Genomic DNA, 18,735 nt, shown 5'->3' with positions numbered 1-18,735 from the left:
GCTAATGTTTCCCCTTTCTGAGAAGGACACATTTCATGTTCATTCCTTGCAGGAGCGTCTGTGATAGCCATAACTAACACCGGCACTAAAACAGATCCCAGACTATTCCTCAGGGTGGCCAAGGATCCACCCAGGCGCTTGGTCAGCTCCTTTCCACGCGGAATCGGCTTTTGCAGGGGTAGTGGATCTCTGATCTCGGGCGGCGCGTCGCCGCGCGGGACTCCCGGGCGCAGAGTCCCGCGGCAGGGAAAGTCTAGTAGAGTTCCGTACCGGGAAACGAGCGCCGGCGTTGGCGGGCGTGGCTGCGAGCGGAAGGATATTCTCCGTGCCGGGGCGCGTGAGACGCTGGTGCCCATCAGGAATTTCTCGGTTCCCCGCGCGGGGCCGTGGGGGTGTGGGAACGTGGGGGCGGCTTCCGATCTGGGCGCGCGGACAAAGAGGTCGGGCTACCAACACCATGTGGACGTGCGGGCTGAGGGAGTTCCCCGAAGGGCTCGGCCTCCGCTCAGGGGCGTCCTGAGGCACAACTTCGGGCCAACTTTGCAGTAAGTTGGGTAGCAATTGAGGTTGCATTTCGGGGAGGGCGGGCCAGGGGCGCAGCGAAGCCGCGCTGTTGCCGGTGTCCGGACTGCGTGCGATTTGCTGCTTCTCAGTTGGGGACTTTCTGCTACGAGGGTACCTTTCTCATACCGTCCAGCTCAAGACCGTGTTCTTCCCGGTGCTCCCGAAAGTCGGATGAAAGAAGCCCTTCTGGAAGGTGGTGGTGACTTAAGCGCCTTCCCATTTTGAAAGTTTAATACCGGCCCTGGATTCGGAGCGTGTTGGGAGGAGGAGGCGGAGGGGGTGCCAGGGCGGGGAGATAATTCGAGACGTGAATGGAATGGTAATTACTGAGCAGAGTTCCTGCGAACAGGCATTCGGCTGCGGCGGCGGCGGCCCCTGCTGCACGGGGCATGATCCTGGAGCCATTGCTGGAAATCAAAGCGCTTGCCGCCGCGCGCGGCCACCCGGCGGCGGGGAGGCTAAGAGCTTCCGCTGCGCCCGGGAGCACGGAAACTTCAGAAACACTCCCACTTTCTTCTCTTTGGTAAAACTCGTGTCTGCTAATGACTTAACTGAGCTCGCTCCTAGGTTAATTGTTTTCAGTTTATAAAATAGTTACAGTCTAGGTGAGATGAAAGGAGAGGCCTGTAGCTAAGAGATGGATTTTTGAAAAGAAGTCGCAGAGGCCTCTTGGATGTTTCCTGCCCTGAGGGAATGCTGCCCTGGTGGTTTAAATACAATTGGTTGAATATAGATTGAGTAGGTGCGATTGGTAATAGCGGAGCTAAACATTTGCAGAGTATGCAGTTTGTGTTAATGGTATTCTCAGCTGTTGGTTTCTGTCTTCTCCAGAAGAGAAACTTGTAAGATCTTTAAAGAAAGAGATTCTGGTTCTTCAGTGCTTTTTCTAACTCTGAGTGCTTTCTTCTGAGCTAACTGTTCTCTGTTCGCTAAGATTTTTTGTTGCCACTGATGTGAATCGCAGGGCTTTGAAAACAAGGACTCAATTGTATGCATTAGGAAAGTAAACTCGTAAATATTTTCTATGAAGTTAAAGATTTTTTTTTTTCCATTTGTCTGCACTGTGGTTTCATCAAGTGGCGTTTGTTAAGCAGTTCTGGTGCATTGTAGAGATACGTTAATTGGATATATTAAGTGACTGTTAAAATGGAAAAAAAACAATGACATTTTTTACAAAAGCAAATTCTTATTGATTAATATTCAGAGAAAAGGTTGTATAGTTTAAGAAGATTTGGGCTACTGTTTTTCATATTGCTCTTAGTTTTGGTTATGTTATCCAACACATCCAGTTGTTACGGGTGCTCAATATGCTTCTGTAGTTATATAGGTTAGGTCTGATATTTGGCTTTGATTTTCTGTTATGGAAGGACAGCCTTGACTCCACAATTAAAATTATTATCCTTCTTTCCCTGTTAGGTATGTTAGCCTTAAGGTTTAAAAATACTTAAAACATTACATAGTTTTTAAAAAAGAACAATTGATACAACTCTTAAGTTGTGCCAGATATGGCATTTAACCAGTTACATAAGGTTTGAGTTGAATAAAATTTGTATTTGTATACCCATTTCTTGAAAATGAACATCTTGAGTCAAATTCTTTGTCATTCGGAAAGGAAGAGAAGTTGTTGGAGGACTGGCCACCTGAGTATTCATGTGTATCTTCTAATCAGTCTGGTTGTACCCATAGCTCTCTTGTCAGTGGATCACTTAAATCCATATGACAGGTGGCAAAAGAAGAATCTTAAAAACTAATGTGTAAACTAATATTATTCTCATTTTCCTTATCTCCTGCTTTTTTAGTGCATGTCTTTAGATCTAGCTCTTGAGCCACCTTTGAAGCAATCATTTCATGGATGTTGGAATGGTGGAAGGAATTTTAAGATTACCTGTTTTAACTTCCTGATCAAGTCTACCACCACCTGTTTTCCATCCTAGTTTGGCTGATTTTACATATACTCAAACGGAATCAAATTAGTGTATTATAATTGCATTTAAATACTGTCTTAGTGGCCTAATTTCTGGCCTTAAGGACCTGCTTTACTAGCAGAGAGCCATAAAGGGTAGGTGTGCTGTTTAATTCTTTATGGAAGGGAATTTATAGGAGGTAAGCTTTCTTTTGACGAAATTATATAGACAGTCAAGCCAAACTGTATCTTTTTGTCTTCCTTTAATTGTTCAAGTTGGAAGTGTCAGTTTATTCTCAGGCATTGGAAAGTAGTTTGTGAAATGAATGTGATACACATAATTCATTTGACTAAGATTTGATAGGAACCAGAAAGTTGCGCTTTTGTCTTTTCTCATATCAGAGGGGAACTTCTTTTTTCTTTCAAAAAGCACAATTCAATCAGATGAGAAATGTGTATATTTCACATTTTAAATTAAAGCAAAGATTTTTGCCTTTGTTTAAGCCCCATATTTAACTACATTGCCCAAATTCTTGCCTAATTCCAACTGCTCATTATGTATGTGGAGATAAGTCTGTAAAATAATTAAATGTGTTGTACAAACCACCAAAAAAGTCATTATTTAATCCTTATCCTTTGTAGAATATAAAAGCTTAGGGCCTCATAATGAGCTCTGCAATACAGACACTGATCTGGCATCTTCTCTAGCCAATTTGGAAGCATTTTGAGGTGGGTGGTGACCTCTTTCTGGGCTGCTGGAAATTACAGTCATTTCTAGGGCAGGCATCTGCAGTGTTGTTCCTGGCCTGGTGATTGCCTCTGGATTTTCTGTTAATTTGACAATGATGGCGGTATTATTTTCCCATGTTTTCCCTTTTTACCTCCCCAATCTGTTGGTTTAAGTCCTCCTTTCCATCCTCTATTCTTAATCCTTCTTCCATCTGTCCGTTGACCTGGCTAACAACTGTGGCTCTCTGTGGCTAACACTGGCCCAGGTGTATTAGTAGTGATTAGCAAGTCGTGGCTCCTGTCCTCCAGGAGCTGACAGTCCCATGGGGAAGGACACATGAAACAGTCAGTAGCAGTGCAGTGTGGCAAGAGCTAGCCACCCGTGTCAGAGCTACCTATCATAGCACATGCGTGAACTGGGGTTCTGTGGTAGGTGGATTTTAGGATGGGCTGTATTCTGAGAGAAGAGTGAATTAGAGGGAAATAGTTCAAGGAGAGGAAATACGTGCAAAAGGGACTGAGAAGGAAATTGTCAAGTTTAGATAACTTTGTGGATGGGAAGATTAGGCAGGTAGGAACAGAAGATCATAGACTTCCTGAATTTTATGGAGTGTGTGGGTGTGTGTAGACAGTAGGAGGCTATCAAGATTTTAGTCCAAAGTCCAAGTTTTCAAATAAATAAATGAAATTCAAAGTATTGAGTAACTTCTTTGACTTCGCATGGTGATTTGTAGTAAAACAAGGGCTAGATTTCAGGTGTTATGTCTCCCAGATCCTTCTATTTTGGTTGGATTTCTTAGGTTGCAAACTTGAGTGCTCTGGGAAATGGTGAAACTTCACTGAGATAGAAAAATACAGTGGAAGAGCTGTTATTTTTGCAATGGGGAATGGGTAAAAAGGCTATAATTTTGGTCTGATGGTGTCTTAGGAGGAGAAGAACTGGGATGTAGGGTTTGGCAGATATTCTTTCATGATTGAAGCAAAGGGTGGATTTGATCTCTAAAAGTGATAGTATATGTACTTATAGAAAGAGTTGAAGACAGAACTTTGTAATGTCAAGCTTTATTGTGAAAGAGTCAGTGTAGAATGTACAAGACTATAGAAGAGAGCCAGGAGACTGTAGTGTCATTCATTCTTTATGTGTTTTTGTGGCCTGCCTTTGTTTTAGGCAGTCTGTGACAATATAATGGAGGCAAGGGTATTAGGGAAGAAGGAATAGTGTCAACTGTGACAGTAATCGAGGATGAGCACTGAGAAAAGGTTTTGTTTGACATTTGCTTGTGACACCAGAAGAAGCCATTTCTGATGCCATGGTGGATATGAGGGTGTTTAGGACAGTTAAGGGTAGAAACAATGTATTTGGAGGAAAAGGGAGTCCTGAAAAAGTCAGGGCAGTGACTGGAAAAAGAGAAACTACCTTTTTTTTTTTTTTTTTTTGATCACTAAGTTCACATTAAATTTTTTAAATTAAACTCAGTTTTATTGAGATATATTCACATGCCATACAATTATCCATGGTGTATAGTCATCCATGGTGTGTAGTACCATCATATAGTTAAGCATTCGTCACCCCAATCCATTTTTGAGCATTTTCCTTACACCAGAAAGAATCAGGAAAAGAATAAAAAAGAACACCCAAATCATCCCCCCCATCCTATCCTATTTTTCATTTAGTTTTTGTCCCCATTTTTCTCATCTATCCATACACTGGATAGCACTGGATAGGGAGTGCGATCCACAAGGTTTTTACAATCACACTGTCACCCCTTGCAAGCTACATTGCTATACAATCGTCTTTAAGAGTCAGGATTACTGGGTTTCAGTTTGATAGTTTCAGGTATTTACTTCTAGCCATTCCAGTACATTAAAACCTAAAAGGGATTATCTATATAGTGTGTAAGAATGTCCACCAGTGACCTCTCGACTCCATTTGAAATCTCTCAGCCACTGAAACTTTGTTTTGTTTCATTTCACATCCCCCTTTTGGTCAAGAAGATGTTCTCAATCCCATCATGCCGGGTCCAGATTCATCCCTGGGAGTCATATCCTGTGTTGTCAGGGAGATTTACACCCCTGGGAGTCAGGTCCCACGTAGGGGGAGGGCAGTGGAAACTACTTAATTTTTGAGAGCTTTGCCAGTGTAAGAAGGAGAGAAGTAGAGCTTGAAGGAAGTGAAGGTTTGAACGAAGTTTATTTTTAAGTAGGGAGGAAACTGTGCATATTTGTAGACTAAGCAAAAGGTGGCAGTAATGAAGGGGTGGTTGAAGATGTTTGTGTCTGAAAGGTAATTTAGGGCAGAAGAGCCACAGAAGAGGCAGAATTTCATGGCTTCAGGGGTGTCTAGGATGGACCCCATCTCTTCTGAGGTTGATGAGAGAGAGAAGAGTTGAAGAGAACATTTTAAAGAGGAGGGAAGATGAGGAACTTTCTGCCTGATGACTTCCATTTTCTTACTAATTACGAAACATGCACATTCCTAATCAATTAATTAGTGAAATGTCTGTTATGTATACCTAAATACACAGGGAATATAATTTGACCAGTAATAAAACCTTACTAAGTTGAGAGTGGAAGAAATGGCCAGTGTTAATTACTAGCTACTCTGCCAAACGTCATTTAAATTCATTCTGTTTGCAGAGAAAAGTACATTAGGTGGGATGATCTTAAATCCCAAGAGGCGCGATTTCTTTATGAGCTTCACTGTGGGCAAATTTGTCCTGGGGCAGGAATGAGGAGAAAGTTGTAGGGGGATGAGCAGTATACAGTTAATCATGTTTGCATGTGAAGAAAGGGGAGAGATGAGAGCAGCACAGGGATGCCTAGTCTAGCCAAAAATGTACATGCGGCCCTTTTTTGTGTACCTTGTCTATGCCCCAGTAGTGCAGAACAGCTAGAAACATGTTCATTGTAACAACAGGCTGTTTTATAGAGTCACATAGTAGGTAAATTATTTAGTAGATATTACATGGAGGCTGTTTAAAAATTAAGAAGCCTCTTTAATTTTCTTAAGGGTGAGGGAACTTCTAAAATTTTATTTTGGGCTTAAACCATGTAAAAGCTGAAGGTTTAAGTTCTGAAAAAGTTTTAATGTATTGGGGAAAGAGACATTGCAGTTCTGCCACTGTCGACAGTATTAGCTTGAAGACTGTTCTTGCACTTAAATTGGAATCAGTTGTTGATTGATTATTTGAAGGTAATATTTAAGTCCTTACTAGAGTAATCAGACTTACTGCAGTTCCAGTCAAAACTAGCAACATATAAATGGAGTTACCAGAAGTAATTAAATGATATATATGAAGCCTAAGGCTGCTATTCAATTTCTAGGTTCATAGATTCCCCTCCAACTCCCCCCCACCCCCCAATACGTTTTATAGAAAAAGATACCAAGATGGCTTAAAAAGAAATAGTATTCATCCAGAAAATAAATAGGATTTACCATTAATTTTTAAGTGTAAGAATGAAAGCTTTTAAAAATACAGTCTATAACCATAATGTATTTAGAAAAAAGTGTGTTTTTTTGTCTTGAAATGTTATCTGGAAGCTATGAATTGATTATGACTAAATAATAAACTGGCTTTTTGTAAGATAAAGTAATTTTTTTGTGACTTAAATGATTTTAGAAATCAGTTAAACATTTTCTTTAATATACAGTCTTAAAAAATAGGGATCATCATTTCATATTCTGTTTTTTTGACAACTTGTGGATTTCTTTGAAAATGTAGTTGTCCTCTTGCAATTCTAAGAGCTTTAAAAAATACTTTAAAAGTTACAGCACTATTCAAACTGAACATTAAGCTCTAAATTTCAGTAACAAATTCTAGTGATGCTCTCACTGATTTTGATTCAGAATAAGAGTATGAGGAGAACAGAATGAGGGAAAGACCAACTACTTTAATTTTGTATGTTTTTTATCATAATAGGTGGAATGGAAAGTTGAATACTTTTTCTCTTTTACATATAGGACTAGATGACTAATGGTGCTTGTAAGAACTGTGACCTCTAAATAATAAATATACAACATTTAATAGAATTTATACGTCATGTAATGCTGAGTCTCAGCTAATGTCTTATCTCTGAAGCATGTGAAACATTCTAAATCCTAAGCTTTAGATTAAGAAATTTGAATTTACACAGTTATTTTCCCAGAACAGGAACTGCATTCTGTTTCGTGAAGAATGTGCAGTCACTGTAGTTGACTGGAGCATTTTACATGAAGGTTTCCCTAATGAAGAAATATGAGGATATTAATATCTGATTTCTACAAGAAAAACTACTTTTCTTTCTTATTTATGGATTTTTAGAAATCTATACTAAAGATATTTTAAGATTTGGACCTGAGGCTCTTTTCCCTAAAGGTGGAACTAAGTATACATTTTTTCACTGTTTGGAAAATGTATAGGATAAATTCTAAATTAATATGAGTTCAAGTAGTGTGATCACTTTCTAAATATCAAAGTATAGCCCTTGGCTAAAATTGTTTTTGAATTCAGTTTTCATATGTTTTCAACTTTCCTTTTATTTGAAATAATGGTAGTATATATGTTTTTTTGTTTTCCCCTTCAGCTTGATTGTTTGTTTTGCGTAGAGTAGCAGCCATAGTCTTAATCATGACATTTAAAGTGAAACCCAAGGTAAAATTCTTGGTTACATTACTGCAAGATTAACAATATCTCTAAAAAGTAGATTTTTTTCTGATTGAAATTGCATTTAATAATTTATTCTAATTACAGTGGCATTTTATGGTTAACGGAAAAGACTTTTTCTAATGGTCAACCAAATTTGCAGAGTAAATTCAGAGTTTTAGAGGCTTGCAATTATGAATGTGCTCCAGAGAGTTTATTCTAGCTGTGATGTGTCCCTTGAGAAGAACTTGGATGATTGGGTTGTGAAAGGTGATTGTGGCGTTTGGGCATCCAGTGGTGGGACGTAAGTGGGTGGTGGTAGAGGCTGTGGTCAGACTGAGTGACTGAGAAGTTACAGGGAGAGAAAAGTTTTAGCAGTCACTGTTGAGCATCGCCGTTGGGATTTGGGGGTGAAGGAAGTGGTTGTAGGAGGAGCATGGCACCGGTCAGTCTTTATACGTCTTTTGTAAGTTCTAACAGTCAAAAAGTTTTTTTACTCATTATTTCGTTATCACACCACTGTTTCTTGGGTCTGCTACCTCAGTGGCTGCTCCCTGTCTCTTTTTCTAGTCCTTTAGGCTCTCTGCCCTCTAAATCTTGGAGATCAGTAGTGCTCCATCCTTGGTTTACTTTATTCTCTGTGTCCTCTCTGTAGGTGATCTCATTCAGTTTTGTGGTTTTAAATACCATCTTTTATATTCTGACAGCTCTCATATCTCCAGTATTATCTCCCATGTATCTAACTGCCCACTGAAAATCTCTACCCGGAATTGGTAGACATTTCCAGCTTAACTTGTCCAAAACTGAGCTACTAATCTTACTCCCTAAAACCCATTTCCCCCTAGTTTTCCATCTCTCAGTTCATGGCAGTTCCATTCAGGGTGCTCAGGCCACAATGCTTGGACCTGGTTGATACTCCCCCGCCCTCTGCCCATCCAATTCATTGGCAAATTCTGAACCAGATTCAGAACTTGACTACTTTCCCCCACCTCCACCATTTTGGACCAGGCCTCCCTGGCCTCTCACCTGGGTTATTGCAGTCATCTTCAGACTCGCAGTCATCTTCAGACTAGTCTTCCTCCCCTCCCTTGTTCTTGCAGCCTTAAATTCCATTCTCATTGCAGTCAGATCATGTCTTGACTGCTCAGAATACTCGTGATTTCTGTTGTCATTTGTGGTAGAATCACAGATCCTAAAAACCACCCTCCATCCATGAGTCCATAATGATATAAATAGATGACTGAATAGATAAATACGTAAGTGGGGAACAGTCTCCCATATTGAAGAATTCTAATTTTTAAATAAGTTTTGTAGATACCACTCTCTCAAAGTGAGCGACCATAACTCCCCACTATTTTTTTTTAAATAATAATTATTATTATTAATATTTATTGCAGGCTTATTGTATGGCATAGCCTGTGTTAATTGCTTTTCCAGTATTATCTCTTTTCATTCTCCCAACAGTCATGAGAGGTAGCTACTATTATTAACATTCATTTTATTTTTGAGGAAATGGATGATTAGGGTGATAATTAACTACCCTGGTTTTCACAACTAGTAAATAGTAGAGCCAGCCTGGGTCTGTCTGACTCCAGATGCAAACCCAGGTCCAAATTCAGCTCTTTCAGACTCCAGAGTATGTGGGCCTAACAACTGCGCAGGATAGGTGTCTACCTTGTTTTTTCACCACACCCTTCCCTGTTAGATCCTTGGGGTCCATGGCTACAACTGGAAGGGACCTTGGAGATGATTTTCTTCAGCCCAGTCATTTTACGGATGAGGAAAATGAGGGTCCATGAGGAAGGCATCTTGCCTAAGAAGATACAACTGTCAATGAGAGAGACAGACCAGACCCCTGTTTCCTCCACTTTGCACTTTCCACATTGACTGCGAGATTCATAAGGGCAGGGAGGGCACCTGCCTCATCCTCTTATTTTCAGTGTCATTTCACACATACCTAGCTTCTAGCAAGTGCTCACAGAATTAAATTTCACTGGAATTCTTTGTGATCAGAGGTCACTAATTAAAACAGATATCAGAGGATGCCATAGTTATTAGTAACATAATAAACAAACTAATAACTGTAAATTATTGCTTATCTAAGGAGACTTTAAGCAGAGGACCTCAGAACACTGCCTTTTTTTTTTTTAATCAGGGACAAGTAAGTTCTGCTAAGCTACTGATTTACAGAGATGAAACTAATTAAAAATGACAAAACCCAAAACAGCACTTGGTGTTCAAACTTTTAGGATACAAGGAGACTAATCAAGTGATTCCCACTTTCATCTTAGTGGAGATAAAGATTCCAACTACAGAATTCAAACATCAGTGAAAAAAAAGAGTTATTTGGGGATCACCTGCATTAGCCTCATTTCCTCAGTGCCATGCCACCGTTACCAAATTCCTCTTCATTGTTCTTCAAAAGATACCCATCAATGCGGAATTCCACGTGTTGCATTTATTAGGTTCAGCTGTAAGATTGTTTTCCAATCTGATGGCTAGCAACAAGTCCAGTCCATCACTTATAGTGACCACCTTCAGGATTTGTGCTTCCTCTTCCAGCAACTCTAGACCATGTGGATCCACAGGTCCTGGTTCCCAAATGGGGAACATTTCCAATTAAGTTCTTCTCTGGGAATTATCCTCTGCCACTGAGAGTTGCCTTGCCCATGAAGAAGCAACTTATCCAGGGCAACCTGCTTCTAAAGGCTCTCCCCACTACTTTTTAATTGTTTTTTAATTCAATTTTATTGACATATATTCATATACCCTACAGTCATCCAAAGTGTACAGTCAGTTCACAGTATCATAATATTGTTGTGCATTCATCACCCCAATCTATTTTTTGAACATTTTCCTTGTATCAGAAAAAGTGAAAATAAGAATAAAAAAATAAAAGTAAAAAGGAATACCCAGATCACCCCCCCCACCATATTTTTCATTTAGTTTTTTTTGTCGCCATTTTTCTACTCATCCATCTATACACTGGATAAAGGGAATGTGATCCACAAGGCTTTGACAATCACACTGTCACCCATTGTAAGCTACATTGTTATACAGTCGTCTTCAAGAGTCAAGGCTACTGGGTTGCAGTTTGATAGTGTCAGATATTTACTTCTAGCTATTCCAGTGCATTAAAACCTAAAAAGGGTTATCTATATAGTGCATAAGAATGCCCACCAAAGTGACCTCTCGACTCCTTTTGCAATCCCTCAGCCACTGAAACTTGATTTCGTTTCATTTTGCATCCCCCTTTCGGTCAAGAAGATGTTCTCAATCCCATGATACCGGGTCTGTGTTCATCCTTGGGAGTCATATCCTGCGTTGCCAGGGAGATTTGCACCCCTGGAAGTCAGGTCCCACGTAGGTCTCCCCGCTACTTTTAAGTGCGGGTTGTGCAGAGGGACTTCCAGAGAGCACAGTATGGAAGAGGGTAGGGGCTTCAGCAGAGAAACATAACACAGACTGCCTCAACTGGGTGAGCAAGGTCAACATCTCTGTTATTATGTTGATTGTACGTATGCTTGAAGTGATGTGATGAAAATGACACTTCTGTGGTCTTCCCCCCCAAAACACATAACCCCAATCTAATCATGAGAAAAACAACAGACAAACCCAAATTGAGGAGCTTTCTGCCCATAAAATACCTGGCCATTATTTCTCAAAACTATCAAGGTCATTAAAAACAAAGAAAGTCTGAGAATCTGTGACCGCCTAGAGGATCCTAAGGAAACGTGATGACTATGTAATCATGGTCATGTGGTGTCTTAGATGAGATCCTGAGACAGCTAAAGGGCATCAAGGTAAAAACCAAGGAAATTGGAATAAATTGTGGACTTCAGTTGATCATGTATCAGTATTGGATCATTAGTTGTGCCAAATGGGCCATACTAATGTGAGATGCTAACAATAGGGGAAACTATCTTTGCAACTCTTCTGTAAATCTAAAATGATTCTAAAATAAGTTTATTTAGAAGATCCCCTTCCAAAATCTGTCCCCTTCCTGCTGCCTGTCCCTTGCCCCAGTGATCTGTTTGCTATATCTCAAATCCCATGATTCTTTATTGGGGGTGATTTTGAGCTCTAGGTGACATTTGGCAATATCTGGAGACATTTTTTGTTGTCACGCGGTGGTGGTGGGGGGAGCCAGGACTAATGCTAAACATCCTGTAATGCACAGATGAACCGTTTCCCATAACAAAGAATTGTCTGCCCAAGATGTCGATAGTGGCTGGTTTGAGGGTTGCTGGCCCTTTTGGATATACTGTCCTCTCTTTCCTTTTGGTGCCCTTACCCCGCCTTCCCAGGCTCTTGTCCTGCGTTATTTTTCACCCTAGGACTTAATCATCGATACTTGTTATATTTTTGCTTGCTTGTTTCTTTGTCTCTCACCATGAAATTTATCCTCCATGAGGACTTGTTTGTGGTTTTGTTTACTTTTGAATCCCCAGTGTCTAGAACGTACCTGACATATAGTGGGTGTTCGTTCAGTATTTGTGGAATGAATTAAATAATGAAGGGATTGAATGAATGCTAAAGGTAACAGTCTAAATGGTGAAAAATCCAGATAGTAGAGAAAAGTACAAAGGTAAAAATTCCTCCAGCTGCCTACCTCCACTTTCCTATTCTCCAGAAGTTCCCTCTGTTAAACAGCTTCTTTATCTGTCCAGAATTTTTCTGCCCATATTTAAGCTCAGCTTTGTACTGTTCATATGTGCACACAATTTGTCCCCCTCCCTTTTTTTCAATTATAAATGAGGTCAACTTTGTTTTTCCAATTCGTGTATCTGGATATCCAGATAGCAACATACAGAGTGCTATCTAATTATTTTCAATAGCTGCATAATATTTTATATGGAGAATTAGGCAAAAATATATTAAGTGCCTGTAATAGAACCCTGGTTATAATAATTTGTTGTGAAGAGGTTAGTGGTAATAATGTCTGCTAAAACTTAATCATATGGAGACAGTGTTGTTTAGCATCATCTTCATAACTGTTCTTGAGCATTTTCTTTATGTATATTTTATTTTATTCCTAGTTCATAAATGTGTTGAGATTGGGATCTTTGTCTTTTATAAATCATCTTTAAATTCAGACACCTAACATAGTGCTGTTCCACAGTAGGTTCTCAGAATACGTAGACTGAATTGAATTGTACTTTTCATTTGTTTTGATAAGATGACTGAATCATTTCATAATGTGAAAACCCCCTGAGTATTAGAACTGTTGACAAAATTGAATATATATAGATAGCTTTAGAAGAAAATTTTCTTCTTTTGTTTAAATGATAGTTGTTCTCCTAGAGGCCAAAAACCTGTCTCATGTCCTGACTTTATCTGCTCAGGAGAAGGTGTGATAGTTAAAGAACAGTTTACAGTGCCCAACTGGAATGTGATTCAATATCAATTAAGCTTCTAATTGCTTTAAGCATATCAGGTCTTTTTTTTCCCTTAATGAAATGACTAATGGGGCAAAGTTGGCAGTTGCTGAGTTAAGATACTGTAAATTAATGTTGCCATACTAATTTCAACCTGGCTGTTAAATCAGCCCTTCAGTCTGCTGTTTCTTTCACCTTTTGTAGTGTTCACTTTTCATGAATATTAATTTGAATGCTATTTGGCAAGGGTACAGTGTTGTCCTCTCCTGTCAGTGCTGGGGTGTTTTGTGAAGCTACATGGATTAACAAAATGGATTTGTTGGCATTTCAGGGGAGTATTTGGTCTGAGAATAATTGTCCCAGGTCCCCTGGCCAGGCTTCAGCCCAGTGGGCTCTGCCTACCTTCCCATTTGTTAAAGGCAGCCCTTTTTTCAAGTTTCTCTCTTTCCTTCAGCTTTCCCCTCTGACCCTCCTGCAGCACTTTCCACCTTGCCACACTGATTTGGCCCTTCATGTCTGTTATCTTAGATTGATTTAGCATTTTTGTCTGTATGTCTTCTAGTAAGAGGATCCCTGGGTGACAGGTTGTCCGGTGCTATGAATAAAGTGGACACTCTAAATACTGATTGTTGAAAAGCAGTGGCGAAAAATCTTTGATGTATAGTTGGTGAAATAGGCTTCACTCGTTTAGAGGGAAAACGCCCTGCTGGACCTCAAGCTGCCGAATTCTGGCTTTGCTTTTGTAAACTTGACTTTCATTTTGTTTGTTTATTCATCTTCGTGGCTCAGAAATTACCTTAGTATCAAACTTGATGATATAGTTATTTTAATACTTTTAGATAGTCATTTAGTGAGACTGTAAGCCCTGTTTTATGTGGGGAGTGAAGTTAATCATTCCTGTAAAGAAATAATATAATTTCAGAATAAATTTTGAGAAAACAAGCTATCATTATAAGGCCTTCTAAAACCACTGCTGGTGTTTTTGTTTTTTCTTCCTAATTTAGTTGTTAAATTTGCCTGCTTTTGAGCATTTAATTCATTGTATATAAGTAAACATAAATGTTCATTATCTACCTTTTTAACAGTTGCTTGTATTTGCCCTGAAGAATAAGAATACAATTTAGTTGTTACAGTTGGCAGTCTTTCATCAGATGCCCATTATGATTTCTTAAATATGATTGTTGATGTTAAACTTAGTAATTCTAGAAATAAGAGTGTTGATATGTTGGAAAACAGGCAAAAATCCAAAACCATTGCATTTATTCATATAGGTGGAAAGTACTTTATTAAAATGTAGGGTTTAAAACAAGTTATAAGGAAAAATATGTTTTTTAACATGTTTATTTCTCCAAGGTAAAGATTCTTCTTTTTTCCTTCTGTTTCAGGTTCCTGAGAGTTACGCGATGGGGAGACATTTGGCCCTGCTTCTGCTCCTGCTCCTTTTCCTCCAGCATTTTGGAGACAGTGGTGGAAGCCAAAGACTTGAACAGACTCCTTCTATCCAGTTTACACATTTCCAGTACAATGTCACTGTGCATGAAAACTCTGCAGCTAAAACCTATGTTGGGCATCCTGTAAAGATGGGTATTTACATTACCAATCCTCTGTGGGATTTAAGGTACAAAATTGTCTCAGGAGACAATGAAAACTTGTTCAAAGCTGAAGAGTATGTTCTTGGAGACTTTTGCTTTCTCAGAATAAGGACCAAAGGAGGAAATACAGCTATACTTAACAGGGAAGTAAAAGACCATTACACATTGATAGTCAAAGCAGTTGAAAAAAATACTAATGCTGAAGCACGAACCAAGGTCCAGGTGCAAGTGCTGGATACAAATGACTTGAGACCGTTATTCTCACCAACCTCATACAGTGTTTCCTTACCTGAAAACACAGCCATAAGGACCAGTATTGCAAGAGTCAGTGCCACAGATGCAGACATAGGAACTAACGGAGAATTTTACTACAGTTTTAAAGACCGAACAGATGTGTTTGCTATTCATCCAACCAGTGGTGCAGTGGTTTTAACTGGTAGACTTGACTACACAGAGACCAAGCTGTATGAGATGGAAATTCTTGCTGTGGACCGTGGAATGAAATTGTATGGTAGCAGTGGTATCAGCAGCATGGCCAAACTGACAGTTCATGTAGAACGGGCGAACGAATGTGCGCCTGTGATAACAGCCGTGACATTATCACCATCAGAACTGGACAAGGACCCAACATATGCAATTGTAACAGTGGATGACTGTGATCAGGGTGCCAATGGGGAGATAGCGTCTTTAAGCATTGTGGCAGGTGACCCCCTTCAGCAGTTTAGAATAGTGAGGTCCTCTCCAGGGAGTAAAGAATATAAGGTCAAAGCAACTGGTAGCATTGACTGGGAGAGTCATTCTTTTGGCTATAATCTGACACTACAGGCTAAAGATAAAGGGTTTCCTCCCCAGTTCTCTTCTGTAATAGTAATTCATGTGACTTCTCCACAGTTCAAAGCTGGGCCAGTCAAATTCGAAAGGGATATTTACCGAGCAGAAATAAGTGAATTTGCTCCTTCCAACACACCTGTGATCATGGTAAAAGCCAAGCCTGGTTATTCCCATCTGAGGTATGTTTTTAAAAGTACACCTGGAAAAGCTAAATTCAGCCTAAATTACAACACTGGTCTCATTTCCATTGTGGAACCAATTAAAAGGCAGCAGGCATCCCAGCTTGAACTTGAGGTAACAACAAGTGACAGAAAAGCCTCCACCAGAGTCTTGGTTAAAGTCTTAGGTACAAATAGCAATCCCCCCGAATTTACCCAGACAGCGTACAAAGCATCTTTTGATGAGAATGTGCCTGTTGGCACTAGTGTCATGAGTGTGAGCGCTGAGGACCCAGATGAGGGTGAGAACGGATATGTGACTTACAGTATTGCAAATTTAAATCATGTGCCATTTGTGATCAACCACTTCACTGGTGCTGTGAGCACTTCAGAAAATCTGGACTACGAATTGATGCCTCGTGTATATACCCTAAGGATCCGAGCATCAGACTGGGGCTTACCGTACCGTCGGGAAGTTGAAGTTCTTGCCACAATTACTCTCAATAACTTGAATGACAACACACCTTTGTTTGAGAAAATAAATTGCGAAGGAACAATTCCCAGGGATCTAGGTGTGGGAGAACAAATAACTACAGTTTCTGCTATTGATGCTGATGAACTTCAGCTGGTACGATATCAGATTGAAGCTGGAAATGAACTAGATTTGTTTAGCTTAAACCCCAACTCTGGGGTACTCTCATTAAAGCAGTCGCTGATGGATGGCTTAGGTGCCAAAGTATCTTTTCACAGTCTGAGAATTACAGCTACTGATGGAGAAAATTTTGCCACACCGTTATATATCAACCTAACCGTGGCTGCTAGTCGCAAGCCAGTGAACTTGCAGTGTGAAGAGACTGGCGTTGCCAAAATGCTGGCAGAGAAACTGCTGCAAGCAAATAAATTACACAGTCAGGGAGAGGTCGAGGATATTTTCTTTGATTCTCACTCTGTCAATGCTCACACACCACGGTTCAGAAGTACTCTTCCAGCGGGTATCGAGGTAAAGGAAAACCATCCTGTGGGTTCTGACGTAATTTTCATGAATGCTACTGACCTTGACACTGGCTTCAATGGAAAACTGGTGTATGCTATTTCTGGAGGAAACGAGGATAGTTGCTTCATTATCGACATGGAAACAGGAATGTTAAAAATTTTATCTCCACTTGACCATGAAACAACAGACAGATACACCCTGAATATTACTGTTTATGACCTTGGTATACCCCAGAAGGCTACTTGGCGTCTTCTAGATATCAGAATTCTGGATGCCAATGATAATCCACCCGAGTTTTTACAAGAGAGCTACTTTGTTGAAGTGAGTGAAGACAAGGAGTTAAACAGTGAAATCATCCAGGTGGAAGCCACAGATAAAGATCTTGGGCCCAGTGGACAAGTGACATACTCTCTGCTTACAGACACAGATAAGTTTTCCATTGACAGCATGACTGGCGTTGTTAAAATCGTCCGCCCTTTGGATCGTGAAGCACAGCACGTGCACTACTTGAAGATTGAAGCCAGGGATCAAGCCAGAGAAGAACCCCAGTTGCTTTCCACTGTACTTTTGAAAGTGTCATTAGAAGATGTTAATGACAACCCGCCTAAGTTTATTCCACCTAATTACCGTGTGAAAGTGCGAGAGGACCTTCCAGAAGGAACCATAATCATGTGGTTAGAGGCCTCTGATCCTGATGTGGGTCAGTCAGGTCAGGTGAGGTACAGTCTGATGGACCACGGAGAGGGAAACTTTGATGTTGATAAACTCAGTGGAGCAGTTAGAATCGTGAAGCAGTTGGACTTTGAGAAGAAGCAAGTGTATAATCTGACTGTAAGGGCCAAAGACAAAGGGAAACCAGTTTCTCTGTCTTCGACTTGCTATGTTGAAGTTGAGGTAATTGATGTGAATGAGAACTTACACCCACCAGTGTTTTCCAGCTTCGTGGAAAAGGGTGCAGTGAAAGAAGATGTCCCTATTGGTTCATCAGTAATGTCAGTGTCAGCTCATGATGAGGACACAGGAAGAGATGGGGAGATCCGCTATTCCATTAGAGATGGTTCTGGGGTTGGTGTTTTCAAGATCAATGAGGAAACAGGTAAGTATACTTTTATTACACTGATTTGACCCACACCCCCCAGTTTATTCCAAAGTGAACATCTGCCCCATGATAGTTCCTTCACAATTCCCTACTGATGTCTATTTATTAAGCCTCAGTATAAAGGTGTGTGGGCATGTTTTTGGTCCTGTGGCTTTATGTAGGTGTGTATGTGTGGTAAGCTATGAATATGGAACCAAAGGAGCCTGTATGATTAAGCCAGAAAAAAATGAGTAAAAGAACAAAGAAAAATTGAAATTATTACCAGTGATACTGATCTCTAAGTTTATACTCTGCGTTTTTATCAGATGCATCATTGTGGTTTTGTTTTAACTTTGAGAAGCCCTTTTCAGGCTACTGTTTGCAGATTCATATTTAGAGTCACCACCACGGCTACCATGACTGTACATTCCATCTCAGAGATAAATGTGCACTTGCAAAATTATGCCAGACACACAGAGCAGACAAATGGGCTAAAAGTTTTATTATGTGATCTGCCCTACTTAGTACCCCTCCAGGTTTTGTTTGCAAGAGGGGCATAGGGTAGTGGAATGTTGGATTGGGAAGACCTGTCTTGTAATCCTTGCTCTCTCGGTTAAGTGGGTGATCTTGGACAAGTTAATTATCTTAATACTAACTTTCTTCATGTATTATAAGATGGGAACACTCAAAATCATCATCTGATTTATGTGAGGAAAAAATGAAATAACATGGGGAAAGCTCCTAGTGCATGTATTGGATTTATTAATGTCTTCTGGAAATGCTGGCACTGATTCATTATGATACTCTTTTCACTTAGAATAAGTTACTACAACTGGAACCTCCAGGCAGCCAATTCATGCTAGAGTATGTATTGTTTGTCCTTTGA

At 40.0% G+C, this 18,735-nt stretch overlaps 1 protein-coding gene across 6 annotated transcripts in view; it reads left to right on the top strand.

Moving 5' to 3' along the window:
* The window catches only part of FAT1 (FAT atypical cadherin 1), a 146,847-nt gene that overhangs the window by 2,925 nt on the left and 125,187 nt on the right, over nt 1-18,735 (top strand). For 4 of the 6 annotated variants that reach the window (XM_037831200.1, XM_037831196.1, XM_037831198.1 and 1 more), the window contains exon 2: nt 14,582-17,867. In XM_037831200.1, coding sequence (XP_037687128.1) covers nt 14,600-17,867 — 3,268 coding nt within the window. In that variant the 5' untranslated portion in view covers nt 14,582-14,599. Of the gene's footprint in view, nt 1-433; nt 546-926; nt 1,088-14,581; nt 17,868-18,735 lie in introns of those variants that run through there. The other 2 variants (XM_037831197.1, XM_037831199.1) reach the window with 2 other exon arrangements.

This window comes from Choloepus didactylus, chromosome 3 (assembly GCF_015220235.1).
Source record: "Choloepus didactylus isolate mChoDid1 chromosome 3, mChoDid1.pri, whole genome shotgun sequence".
Classification (NCBI taxonomy): domain Eukaryota; kingdom Metazoa; phylum Chordata; class Mammalia; order Pilosa; family Megalonychidae; genus Choloepus; species Choloepus didactylus.
Note: the sequence above shows the minus strand (reverse complement) of the source record. Positions and strands in the feature narration are given on the sequence as shown.